At 43.8% G+C, this 13,678-nt stretch overlaps 1 protein-coding gene across 2 annotated transcripts in view; it reads left to right on the top strand.

Annotated features, from left to right (window-relative positions):
* Window positions 1-13,678, top strand: part of PIEZO2 (piezo type mechanosensitive ion channel component 2) — a 272,873-nt gene that overhangs the window by 167,704 nt on the left and 91,491 nt on the right. For both annotated transcript variants that reach the window (XM_060310455.1, XM_060310454.1), the window contains exons 9-15: window positions 2,391-2,429; window positions 3,359-3,497; window positions 4,121-4,266; window positions 7,031-7,261; window positions 7,931-8,054; window positions 9,514-9,788; window positions 11,789-11,937. In XM_060310455.1, coding sequence (XP_060166438.1) covers window positions 2,391-2,429; window positions 3,359-3,497; window positions 4,121-4,266; window positions 7,031-7,261; window positions 7,931-8,054; window positions 9,514-9,788; window positions 11,789-11,937 — 1,103 coding nt within the window. The remainder of the gene's footprint in view (window positions 1-2,390; window positions 2,430-3,358; window positions 3,498-4,120; window positions 4,267-7,030; window positions 7,262-7,930; window positions 8,055-9,513; window positions 9,789-11,788; window positions 11,938-13,678) is intronic.

The following is a 13,678-nucleotide window of genomic DNA, read 5'->3' as shown; positions in this document are numbered from 1 at the left end:
TTTATAGTTCAGTGCTTCTCCCTGAAGTCTCTTAACCCTAGAAAGAGAGTGTTCTTAATTTTTAAAAAAATGTTGTATTTAAAACAAACAAAAAACAACAAAGAGACCCCTTGGCCCTGGGCGGTAACAGCTTGGGTGGTGGGATGCACTGCAGAGAGTAATTCCCTGTGTGGGGGTGGCTGCTGCAGTGACGATGACTGCTCACACGGCCTTCGGGACACCGGCCAGTCTGTGTGGACGTGCAGAGCCCCAGCCTCTCGCTGTGTCGGGGCCGCAGTGTGGATGCCAGGGATGGGAGCACAGCTGTGTGATTCTTCATCTTTTCACCATTTGTTCACTATTTTCAACACAACCCAGCCACTGACTTGTTAAAATGGCCCATCTGCAATGTGGTGAAGACAGATACAATTCTCAGACGGGGTCAGCACTTTGCTTCCCAGCACGTTTGGGAATCGAGGAGCAGATTCTCTGATTGACTTGGTGGAAGAGTTTCTCTAAGACACGTGGTCCTAGTTGATGCCTGACTGTCATGGACTGAGAGACAGGGAAACAATGAATGAACTTCTCAGGGAGCTGGCAGCCACGTGGAACAGACGTGGTGCCCGGAGACCTCTGGGGTTTCCGGGGGCCCTTTCCTCCCATCACACGTGTCAGACTGTCCTGCCATGTCACTAAGCCAGAGAGACAGCACAGCAGTTTCCAAAATGAGGTCTGTGGGCCATCCCTGGGGATTCCTGGGACCCTTGCCAGGATCCACAGGCTCGAAACTATTTTTGTAATAATACTTAAGACATTCGCCTTTGGACTATGTTGACAATTGCTCTGATGGTACAAAAGCACCAACCAAGGCAGCAGCACGAACCCCCGCAGCCGTGGTCGTGTCCTTGGAAAATAAGCAGAAAGGCCAGTTCCACTTAAGAATATTCTTGATGAACCAGGAACAGTCATTGCTTTTCTTAAATGTCAACCTTGAGGCACATACCTTTTTAATATTCTGAGTGACACGAGGGGAGGTCCCCCTGAAGTGCTGACCCCTCGAGGAGGAGAAGCACTTGACAGGTGAGCCGCCCAGGTCGACGTGCAAGAACAGCTGACAGACAGTTGGGGTGGCTCAGGTATGGACATTCAGCAGTTACTGGAAAGTGAATGGAGTGGTCCATCGCTTCAAGGCAAACAACTGACAGCATTTGTTGCCAGTGATAAAATGAGAACTTTTAGTGAAAATTAGAATATTGGAAGACTCGGATTTTGTGCAGTACAGCGTGTCAGTATTCAGTGGGGCTGTCTGATCCCTAAAGCGCATCACCAGCACGTGCGGTCACAACGTGTGTGTAGGTAAAGGACCCGGTCCGGGTGCAGGATCCTCCAGGGGCTTTACTGATTCCACACACAGCTCACCTTCGGTTACTTCCCCATCTTGAGTTTGGGAGAGGGTCCAAGGAGAGGATCCACAGTCTGGATGGACTCCTGAGATACTTCTTTCTTTTCCAGCTGCATCGCTGGGTGAAGCCAGAGTTCCTTTAACTACTTCAACCAAAACAGTACCTCACAGCAGATTGAATGTGCAAACAGACATGAGAACCCAGACATTAAAGATACTCAAAAGTGTAAAACAACAACACTCTTTTCATTATTTTTTAAAACTATAGCTATTTGAATAAAATTATTTATGTGAACAAGTTTTTTTCCAATTTTTAATGAATTAACAAGTGAATAGTTTTAATGCCTCCATTTTAATTTCTAGCACGATAGGTACTGATGGATAGGACCTGCATAAATAAAAACTCTTTGGGACCTTCAGTGATTTTTAAGAAAGTGAATGAGTTCTGACCCAAAAAAGTGGGAGAACCTTTAGTTCAGCAGTTACTTGTTACTGGGGGGAGCCCCAAACCCCTAGCATTAATAGAGCTAAAAGGCATAATCGTGTCATAATTCTTTTGTTGCAGACAATACACAAATCTTAATCCCAGCCTGCACTGCACATCAAATTTTCTTTATTATGAAACTTCAATTTCTTGAAAAGTCAATACTTTCAGAATTCTGCAGACGTCTCAAAGGGTCCTAGGAATATAAAACCAAGCAGCTAATTCTATTAGAACAAAACACTTGAAAAAACGTAATCAGCTCTTTTGTAGTCATGTGGTTAATGAATGAGTGCTTACTGACTGTCGTGATTAAAAGTTAACATCGGAAACTGGAAAGGGTTATAAAAACAGCACCCTCCAGCTGCGTTATTCATGCCTTTGTATTTTGCATGGCAGTTTTAACACACTAGCATGCAGCTAGCTGAAGGGATGGGTATGTGTGTAGTACAACTTTATCGCTATGTATAAACATGATGATGCTTTCTGCTCACATATTAACGTGCTGTCCTGCATTGCTTTTTGCAGCTTTTATCCATGACTCAAGATGACTACAAACCATCTGATGTTAGTATATCCTTAGAATCCTCAATTTTGCGCGTGTCAGTGATGTAAAAGGGACATAAATGGAATTAGCCCCTCTGAGTGTATTTTAATGGTCTATAAAATTTCCATACATTTTAAAATAATTTTTTTGCAGAAATTGTATCTGGTTTATTGCTGTTAAAACACTGACTCATAAAACATGAGCTCGCGTATAAACATATAAAATGTTTTTAAACTTTTAAAAAGCCACAGTGGAGGGTTTGCCTGTTCCATGATTTGAATAAGAAGTCTTGCATGTCCATGGACACACATATGTATGTGTGCGTGTATATGTTTATATGTATATGCATAAATGAAAAATTGTAAAGCTAAAGAGAGAAAAAAAGCAGGAAATTGTATTTAGTGTACAGAGTGCTGCAACATGGGAATTGCAAGCTGCAGCATCAGGTAGAGACCTGTGGGGTTGCTGTCTAACCTGAGAATTTGCTAAGTCCTGGGAGCCGCGCAGGGTGTGGGGCAGGCAGGGGGGCCCGGGCAGTGCTCGGGCTGCAGGCCGGGACCCGGGCGAGTCTGGAGTTCCTGTAGCTGGAGGATGGCTGGGGGGAGGGGCCGTGAGCTGAGGCTGGAGAGGAGACAAGAGCAGGTCCTGAAGCCTCAGCAGCCTTTCCAGGCTTCACACTTCATAGCGAGGACGGAGAGGGGGGCACGGCCTGGGGTGCAGCAGAGGTGGGCAAGGTCAGGTTTACCTTGTCCTGTGATGGCTCTGTGGGGTGTAGGTTTGGAGGGGGTGAGCAAGACTGTCTTGCTAGTGGGCATCACTGCCGACAGTGCTCGGCCCCCCATCGGCTCTGCACCATCCCGTGTGCCCACCTACCAGGAGGGAAGGAGGCAGGTCCACACTGGGAACCAGAGCTGCCGTCACAGCTGCTTTTGCCCCGCCTCCCCGGCAGGGCCTGTTGGTGACTGTGAATGGCAACCCTGTGGATTACCACACCATCCACCCCAGCCTTCCCCTGGAGAATGGCCCCGCCAAGGCCGACCTGTACTCCACCCCACAGTACCGCTGGGAGCCCGCCGCCGACTCCCCGGGTAAGGAGCCGGGATCTGTCTTTGGTTTATCCTCCCGCAGGAGCTCTGAATCTGTCTTTGGTTTATCCTCCCGCAGGAGCTCTGAATCTGTCTTTGGTTTATCCTTCATTGGATTTGGTTCTTTTTCCTTTTTTTTCTAGCAGAGGTTGCTTCCTTCCATGGTCAGTCTGATGAAGCTCATTTCCTTAACTTCTGCCTAGCTTTTGCCCCTCCATCTTGCTCTGTGTGTTCTGTCCTTGGGTACAAAATAAGTGGCCTAATTGGGGTAAACTTTGAAAAATAAAAGGTAAAAAATTATTTTAAACAAGTCAACTTGTTTCTAGTGTTAAGACTATGTGCATATGTGTGTTTTACTCTTTCTGTAATTTGATGGCATAATCACGGCCAATAGTTCTGCTGGTTAGTGGATGATGTCTTCAGAAAGAGCTCTTTTCGTCTCATAAAAAAACCAAGAGCCCCAAAACTTGGATGAGGCCTTTCTCCCTTTTCTCTCAGTTTATTATGTTGAAAGAAAGCTGCCCTGTTACTGTAGATGACAAATACATGCTCTGTACTGCTTGGGACGTTTATGTGAAATTCACATATTTGCATAGATTTTTATATAAAATAATCTGTCCCTCTAGAAAAGAAGGAGGGAGAAGATGAGAATGAAGAATTTGAGGAGGAGAAGGCCTATGAGGAGGAAAGGAGTGTCAAAGTCCATGCCATGGTCTCTGTGTTCCAGTTCATCATGAAGCAGAGTTACATCTGTGCCCTTATCGCTATGATGGTGCGTGCCTACGAGAACCCTTAAATTCTGCCTGGATTCTGCCCCTATATCTTGCTCTGTGTCCTGTCCTTGGGCACAGAATTCGTGCTGGAGGGATGGACGGTGCTTGCACCCCGCCGGCTCCAAGCCCCACCACCTCCTCCCGCCAGCACTGATGTCTTCATCTTCCCAATGTCTTGGCGGAGAATGGTCGCTTATGGTAATTTCTCATGGGCCCTTTATATTATAGATTTCAAAACCATGTCCTCTGTGCTACCTAGCCTCCTCCTAAATATTAATACCTTTCTCTCAAATTAGCCTAAGTCAGACTGTCCCCTATTTTGCCGATTTTAAAGGACATATGGGTAGTTTTTCTAAGTGGCATTGAAGGTGTTCACGATTAACAAAGGCCACTTTTATTTCTTTCAGATAATGAGGGTTATAGTCACAGCTTGTCTTAGATTTGAGGCTTTATTCCATTTGAGCTGCAGCAAACGTTTACCGATCTAAGCGTCAAGCGCCGAGTCCCCGAGGGCTTCTTCTGGTTGTGAGCTCTCAGTTTACCTGCGTTTCTGCTCACCGCTAGGAATATGCTCCATCCCCAGCATCAGAGCTTCAGAAATCGTCCTTGGGACCAGAGACAGGATAGAAAAGAAGGCCAATTTCTGCTCTTCCTAAAAACGAATTTTACTGGGAAAGCTAATTTATTTTGAGAAACTTATTTCACACAAAAGTCTTCAAATTTTGTGGCCAGTAGTGAGATCCCATGGACACCGTAAATGATAAAAAAAGAAAATATTCTATAATTCTAGGGAAAAAAATCACCTAAAGACAGTTTCCCTAGGCTCTCAGTCCAGAGGTCTCCTGAGAAAACCTGTTTGCACATCAGCTTCAGCTTCTGCAAGGACCATGGCCATGGCTGAGAGCATTGGGAACAGAAAGCTCCTCGAAATTAAAGATGGCTCTTTTGGGGACTGCAAACTCTGTTCTCTAAATAATATGAATTCTGTGCTCTCTGGGTACTTTTTGACAGTTTATAGGTCAATCCCTAATTTACACTACAGCAAAACTCTATTTGAAAGCATCAAATAATTCAGATTCTGAACTCAAAAGAGTATACGTTTCTTTTTCTGTCTCTAAAAAGAAGCCAGAGAAGTTGGTTTCTTTATGTAAAGAAATAGAGCTTAAAAAAAAAAGAAAAACTTGAAATACACATTCAGTTCCTCAGTAGAAAAGAAATCTATTGTAAAAACAACACAGGAGAGCAGATCTCTTGTTAAAGACGTGCTCTCGTCTGGTGCCATTTCAGTTGTTTTCATGGAGCCCCAATATTAATGCTTTAAAAGTGCCTGTCTTCCGTGGAAGTTCCCCCGTGGCAGCAGACTTTTAATCACAGACAGAAAGGAGCACGGTCTGTTAGAATGATAGATGTCTTCGTTCAAAAACACAAAGAGCGGAATCCTCACAATTTCTTTTTCTCCCTCTTTCACCCAAACAAGGATAATGTACAGGGGGAAAAATACGCTGGAATTATAATATCTGCGAAGATTACTTTCTTGGGTCCTCCACAAAAAAATGGCCAGGTCTGATCTGAATTTCATCCTGGGATAAAGGCATTAAATATTACCGACCTTTGATAACACTATTTCCAAGGAATACTATCTTCATGAAAATAATGCAGACTTGGTAACAGTTGTCAGTCACTCACTTAATTTTACTAAAAGCAATTTTAATTTCCAGTTTATAATTACCATATGTTTTAACCAACAGTTTTAAATAACTCTACATTTAAAAAGCTAGCTCTGCTTTCGGACAGATTTGCACATTACTGCAAGGAAGTATTTGTTTGTTCTGTGCTGACTTTATTCATTTATCTTATTTATCTCAATACTTATCTGCTTTCCAGAAGCAAAACAGACTTGTAAAACATTTCAGACTTTACGAATAACTCTTGGTAATTCGTGATACTCAAGAATATGACTGATTTCAATTAGCTCCAAATAACAGCTAGAAAATATTTTTAAAGACCTTTTCACAGAAATTTGGTATCCGAGATTATGGTATGAGAGGATAGATTTACTGAAGTTAATGGTTCTCATGAGCCTGATTTTCTAGAATGTTCCAGCAGCTGCCCTTTGAGATATCTTCTGGACCTGTGGGAGTTTGGTGTGAGTGGAAGATGTCTTGCCTCTTGCAGGGCGGAAGGGGAGGCCGGCCTCTCCATTAACCTGGCTTTACTGTTTGCGGTGTGCGGACACCTAACACTCTACCTCCTCCTGGAGATTCCCTGGTTCCTATCATGTCTGTCTTCCTGGCGGGTCTGCTAAGGGTGACCCCTGAAGCCAGCTTGTGTGCTGACCCTGTGGTCCCTGCAGCTTCTGTTTCTGAGCCCAGCTTGGCCACACTCACCCAGCACCCTGAAAAAATAGCCGACCCCAAGCTGGTTTGGAAGAATAAAGGAGAAAGCAGGTTGCTTCTCATTCTGCAAAGCAGGGTGAAAAGGAAGACATTCAGGGCTGGAGGGCAAAGGACGTGGAGTGAAGCCCCCTGCCCGACCCTCTTCCTTCCAGGAAGTCGAGGGCAAGTGCTAGCTCACAGAGGCCGCCTTTCTCCTCGCTGTGTCCCCTGCCGCAGCTGGGATGTCCCTCCATGATTTCACCACAACACCCTCCCTCCATAGTGTGAATGTTACTGACCTTTACCTGCTAGATAACGTCTAACTTAGCAGGGTGGGGCCTGTATGTTGTATTGACCGGCACCGTTTTCTCCTCCTTCCTTCCTGGAGGCGTGGAGCATCACGTACCACAGCTGGCTGACGTTCGTGCTGCTGATCTGGTCCTGCACTCTTTGGATGATTCGCAACAGAAGGAAATATGCCATGATCAGCTCTCCATTCATGGTTGTCTACGGAAATCTACTGCTCATATTACAGTACATATGGAGTTTTGAACTCCCTGAAATTAAAAAGGTCCCGGGATTTTTAGAAAAGAAAGAGCCAGGGGAACTTGCCTCAAAGGTAAGTGAACAGCAAAGCAAGAAAACAAAGCATTCAGACAAAACCACGGTAATCAAAACAAACACATCCAAGCAAAAAAGTACAAAAATACGTTCCAAATATTTGCTGCTGCTTGAAATCATAATGTTTTTCCTAGCCCTCAGGAAAATGTTAATATAAACATGTGGGCACTTAGAACAATTCCCCCTTCAGCTTTGGGAGAAGAATGGGAATATTAAGGGGTTCTATTTGCTGGCAAGAAATGTTCTTCTTTCCCATCTGTGGAATTCTTCAAAATAAGGACCACTGCAGAAGCAACAGGGATCATGGAGAAATACATCATCTTCTGATACTTGTGCTGATGTCAGGGAAGGACAGGAAGTCAAGGACTAGCACCTTGAAGGGGACCACTGGTCCAAGTTGGTTTCCAGCCCAGATTGTCCTGTGCATCTTCCCGGGGCATCCCAGGCATGAATGCACCCTGGCACTGGACGGCATGCCAGCGTCCTCGGGAAAGGAGATTTAAAAGCCAGTGACTTTCAGCTGAAATCAAGTGGGTGCCTGACTCTATCTCAAGTGGAAAGGTTCATGTAATTGCTCCCACTGAAATGCAGAGAAGGCGTAGTAGTTGTTGAAATAGGCTTATGCTTCAAAGACTTGATGCTCGTGTTCCTAATTCTCTCCTTTCAGATCCTTTTCACCATTACGTTTTGGCTGTTGCTGAGACAGCACCTCACAGAGCAAAAAGCTCTCCAAGAAAAGGAAGCTCTTCTGTCTGAGGTCAAAATCGGAAGTCAGGAAAATGAAGAAAAAGGTAATTAGTGCGTGAGGTGTGTGACGGGAGGAAGGGCCCCCGAGGACATCCAGGGCGCTCTGCTCCAGACCAGAAGGAGGCCAGGTGTAGACGTGAGCAGATAAACGACCGTGTCCCGGGGCTAAGTCCCCGTCCACAGGAGCTTCAGAGACCCTGTGTCATTTGATCCTCACAAAAGTGACTCCCACTTCAGGGAAGAGAAACTGAAGCTCAGGGAAGTGCACTGGGTTCTCCACGGTCACATTTACTGAGTGTTAGTACCAAGAAAGTGACTCAAATCTTCCAAATTCGAATCCTCTTCTTTTCAAAGACGAATATACCACAAAGTCAAAAATAGAATCTGATGTTTTGATGATCGATCACCTCTGTAGTTTTAGACCTGCTATATGGGTAAAATGAGAGCCTCTCACTCCTACCTGCCTGGATGTACCAATAAATATCATTTAATGTTAGTAGAACGGCTTGGAGACCACTAGTGATGTGTGTAGCCTTGTCTGAAAAGGATGCCATAAAGTTTCACAGAGGTTGGGCTGGTAACCTTAAGACTAACCCGGTAAGGAGGAGAAAACCAACACACACCAACTCATCCTTTTCTTATAGTTTCTCGTTTAGACCTAACCATGGAGTTACTTTTCAGCAACAAAAGTCTATAAGATTTGAATCTTGACTCTTTGACTTTGGATGTGTCTGTTAATAGAGTGATTAAATTCACCAGTTACTTTATATAAAGAATAGTTCATTTAAGATCAGCAGTTGCTCTGACCTCTCACCTCACTTGCATTCCCCTCACTCTGTGGATCTCCTGGTCATTTGAATACATTATTTAGATGTATTTAACAGGTTGCCTTAGTAACACAAAAATGAGTCATATATTAGCATATTTTAAAGTAAGACCAAATATAAGCTTTGCATTTGCAGTGCATAAAACTATTTTAAACTTAGGTAAATTACAATTATTCTTCAATTCTAATTTAAATTAAGTGATATTTGGCTTTAACTCTTACTTTCTTAGTTCTCTAAAAGCATACTTTTGGTTAAGATTATTACCATTAACCCAAATCCAGTAAAATACTGCTAGGATTGTCTGGAGTCATGTTAACAGTTGGAATTTGAAGTTGTCGTAGTAGTTTTTATTTGTGTTATTGTTGCCTATGTATTTTTCCTCGATCCTGCAATAGTTACAGCAGGATATTACAAGTGGAATAGGTGTTATAAAAAGATTAGTATAAAAGTATTACCAAATGTATTTCTTTAAAACTGTATTTTAAGAATTTTAGGAAAATGGACTATAATTAGTTCCATAAATTCTGGCTTGTTTATTAGAACCATCTAAAATTATTTAACTCATATGGTAATGCACGAAATGTATGCGCTGTGTGGCACTCCCATCACACCGGGCAGAGTGTGGTTCTGGTCCGGGGACCAGCTCCATTGAACAGCATGGTCTTCTCTTTTGAAGATGACGAACAGGACATACAGGTGGATGGGGAGGCCCAGGAGAAGAAGGAAGAAGAGGAGGCAAAGGAGGAGAAGCAGGAGCAGAAGAAGGAGGAGGACGACGACAATGAGCAGGACATCATGAAGGTGCTGGGTAACCTGGTGGTGGCCTTGTTCATCAAGTACTGGATCTACGTCTGTGGAGGCATGTTCTTCTTCGTCAGCTTCGAGGGCAAAATCGTGATGTACAAGATCATCTACATGGTGCTCTTCCTGTTCTGTGTGGCCCTGTATCAGGTGGGTACACAGCTGTCCCTGTTTTTCAATCCTCACATCTGTCCAGGAACGTACGTGAGCTTCTTTCGACAAGACTCTAAGTTACTGTGACCTCGTGAAAACATTGTGTAAAGGGGTCGATGAGATTCAGACATTACACGCTAGGAATCCTAAAATGAGAAGTAGCTCCCTTCAGCTTGTGCACTGATTTTAAATGTTAGGTTCTTAAAATGGTGGAGAAGTGGTTAGAGTGGGCATCCTTGTCTTATTCCTGGTCTTAGAAATGTCCATCAACAGAGGAATGGATAAAGAAGATGTGGTACATATACACAATAGAATATTACTCAGCCATAAAAAAAGAACGAAATAACGCCATTTGCAGCAACACGGATGGATCTGGAGATTACCATACTAAGTGAAGTGAGTCAGACAGACAAAGATAAGTACCATATGATATCACTTACATGTGGAATCTAAAATACCACACAAATGAACTTATTTACAAAACAGAAACAGACCCACAGACGTAGAGAACAAACTTATGGTTACCAAAGGGAAGGGGGGAGAGATAAATTAGGAGTTTGGTATTAACAGATACACACTGCTATATATAAAATAGATAAACAAGGACCTATGGTATAGCGCAGGGCACTATACCCAGTATTTTGTAATGACATATAAAAGAAAAGAATCTGAAAAAATATATATATAGCTAAATCACTTTGCTGTACACCTGAAACCTATACAACATTGTAAATCAACTATACTTCAATAAATAAAATAAACATGACAAAACTGAAGAAAAACAAATGCATGTGTAAAATGAAGTCAGAAAAAATTCATAACTTTTTCAAAAATTATTAATTAAAAAAATAAGTCTGGGGCTTCCCTGGTGGCGCAGTGGTTGAGAGTCCGCCTGCCGATGCAGGGGACACGGGTTCGTGCCCAGGTCCGGGAAGATCCCACATGCCGCAGAGCGACTGGGCCCGTGAGCCATGGCCGCTGAGCCTGCGCGTCTGGAGCCTGTGCTCCGCAATGGGAGAGGCCGCAACAGTAAGAGGCCCGCGTATCGAAAAAAATAAAAAATAAAAATAAGTCTGTATCATTAGATTACACTTTTGAATAGTAGTGTAAAAACCGTGGCTGGATAATCTAAAATACTGGATAATATTCGGTTCATTTGTATTTCAGAGTTTGGAATCAGAAAATCGTGCGCATGTGCGTGTGTGTCTGTTTACAAATGTATGTATAATGCATCGAGTGCTTTAGTATTTCATTAATTAGAACATATGAAATGTTATATTGAAATGAGTTAGCCTCTCCACAAATTCCGTGTGACTGATGACGGGTGGGAACCCGATGATGTACACAAGTGTAACAGTAAACATTCCTGCCGGTAACCAAGAAAACAAGTAAAGCAACCTCGATTAACAAGAGGCGATTACCTGTGGAGATGGAAATGTCTCAACGGAGGTCAATCACACTTTGAAATACCCTTTTGAAATTCCGGGTAGATGTTCCCTAATGAAAACCCGCAGGTTTTTGGTAGAGAGGGATGCCTCCTCTCTGTGGCGGTCTCACATTTGTATTCACATGGCATCACTCTGAATTTCAAAATGGAGGCAAGTTCCCCAGCCATGACCACAAGCACAGAATACACCTCCCTGAAAGCCTCCCGTAGACCAGATATAGACCAGACATCATGCCGAAATAAACATGATTAATGATGATGATACAAACATCATTATTTCATCCTGGGAACAACTGGAAAGTAAGTACTCTTGAGGAGGAAACAAGCTCAGGGTAGCAGCTTTGCCCAAGGACACAGCTCACAGCTTCTGGTGGAACCGGATTCCAATCCACAGCCACCCAACCCTACGAGGAACAGAGCCTCAAAAACTAAATATGAACGTGCCTTTGTTTTCAAACATTCGTAAAGGAATCACCTGTCTTCTTTGAATAAAGCAGGTGTTTTTGTGCGTTTTCCTCTGACCGCTTTTTTTTTCTTATCTGTTGTTCAGGTGCACTATGAGTGGTGGAGACGGATCCTGAAATATTTCTGGATGTCGGTGGTTATCTACACGATGCTGGTGCTCATCTTTATATACACATATCAGTTTGAAAACTTCCCGGGCCTGTGGCAAAACATGACGGGGTTGAAAAAAGAAAAGTAAGTAATTGTGGTGGACAGCGGGATGGAAAATGACAAACAGCATGAGGTTGTGAATGTGTGTCGTTCAAAACATCTTTCTGGGAGGTTTTAGTAAAACATGACATCATCACTGGCTATAAGTTCCTCCAGAACTTATAGCCAGTGATGGCTATAAGTTCTAGAAGAATGGTACAGATGAACCGGTTTGCAGGGCAGAAATTGAGACACAGATGTAGAGAACAAACGTATGGACACCAAGGCGAGAAAGTGACGGGGTGGGGGTGGGGGTGGGATGAATTGGGAGATTGGGATGGACATATATACACTAATATGTATAAAATGGATAACTAATAAGAACCTGCTGTATAAAAAAGTAAATTAAATAATATTCAAAAAAAATAAAGTTTCCTCCAGAAGAGGACTCAGGTCTTGGTCATTTGGGGTTCTCATGACCTTGCCCTGAGCTTTTAGCACATAGTAGGTACTCAATAAATATCGACTGAAAAGTGAATTTTCCGCCCATTATTAATGAAATGGCATTTTCTAGTGTCGGCTTCATGTGAAGCACACCTGCCCGGTTCCTCACTGTCATGCTTCCTCCTTTCTTAGCTGGAGCCCAGTTCCTCATCAGTAGGTTCATAAGGTAACACATCAGCGTCTCCTCACTGATAGAGCAGGTGCTAAGATCTAAGGAGTAGTTGGTACCACAGGAAAAGTGCTCAGAGACTAGTGATGATGAAATCTTTCTTGTGCATGAAATAGATAGGAGTCTAGGCTTTTCTAATTTGCTTCTGTAAACTTCTGAAGTTCGTTTAGAAATCCCACCAGAACTGGGCATAGAACTGAGTATCCTGAGGTGGCCAAGAGGAAAGTTTAAAAGGAGGGTTCACCGTGTAGCTAGACTAATATATCTTTAAGTCAATGCAGCAAATATTTCTTGAGTGCCTCCCCTGGGCCAGACACTCTTCTGTAGCTGAAGATGCAACAGGAAGCAAGAGAGACAGAGTCTGAGCCCTGTGGAGTTTATAGTCCAGGAGAGGAGACAAACCAAAAACCTACGTAGTGTACAAACAAATCAACTGCGACACGTCTGTGAAGGAAACAGAAACAGGTTGAGATACTGAAGAATGGGGGACAGTAACTAGACATGGAATAGTCAGGGCAGGCTTCCCTGAGGAGGCGTCATTTTTTCTTTTGGCTGCGCCACGCAGCATGCAGGGTCTTAGTTCCCCGAGCAGGGACTGAACCCACGCCCTCGGCAGTGAAAGCGCCGAATCTTAACCACTGGACAGCCAGGGAAGTTCCTGAGGAGGTGTCATTTTAAACTCTTGAAGAATAGGACAGAGCTTGTCTTTAGAAAACTGTGTGAGTTGGGAGCTGGGAGGTGGACGAATATTCCAGAAAAAGAGAGCAGCAAATGCAAAGGGCCTGAGGCAGGGCAAACTTTGGTGTGTGTGTGTGTGTGTGTGTGTGTGTGTGTGTGGAAAGGCAGGAAGTCTGGGCTGTGGGGAGCAAGGGGAGAAGTGGGAAAGGTCAGCTAGGCACCCGGAGGTGCAGGGCTTGTAGGTAGTGATGGTTTGCATCTCATTCATAGTGAAATTTCTAAAAGTCTTTAAAGCACCCTTGACTGGCTGAGGAAAAAGTGATGTGTGTGGAGGCCAAGAATAGACACAGGGGCTTCCCTGGTGGCACAGTGGTTGAGAGTCCGCCTGCCGATGCAGGGGACACGGGTTCGTGCCCTGGTCCGGGAGGATCCCAC

This window comes from Globicephala melas, chromosome 13 (assembly GCF_963455315.2).
Source record: "Globicephala melas chromosome 13, mGloMel1.2, whole genome shotgun sequence".
Taxonomy (NCBI): Eukaryota; Metazoa; Chordata; class Mammalia; order Artiodactyla; family Delphinidae; genus Globicephala; species Globicephala melas.
This window is presented reverse-complemented; position numbering and strand designations above follow the sequence as displayed.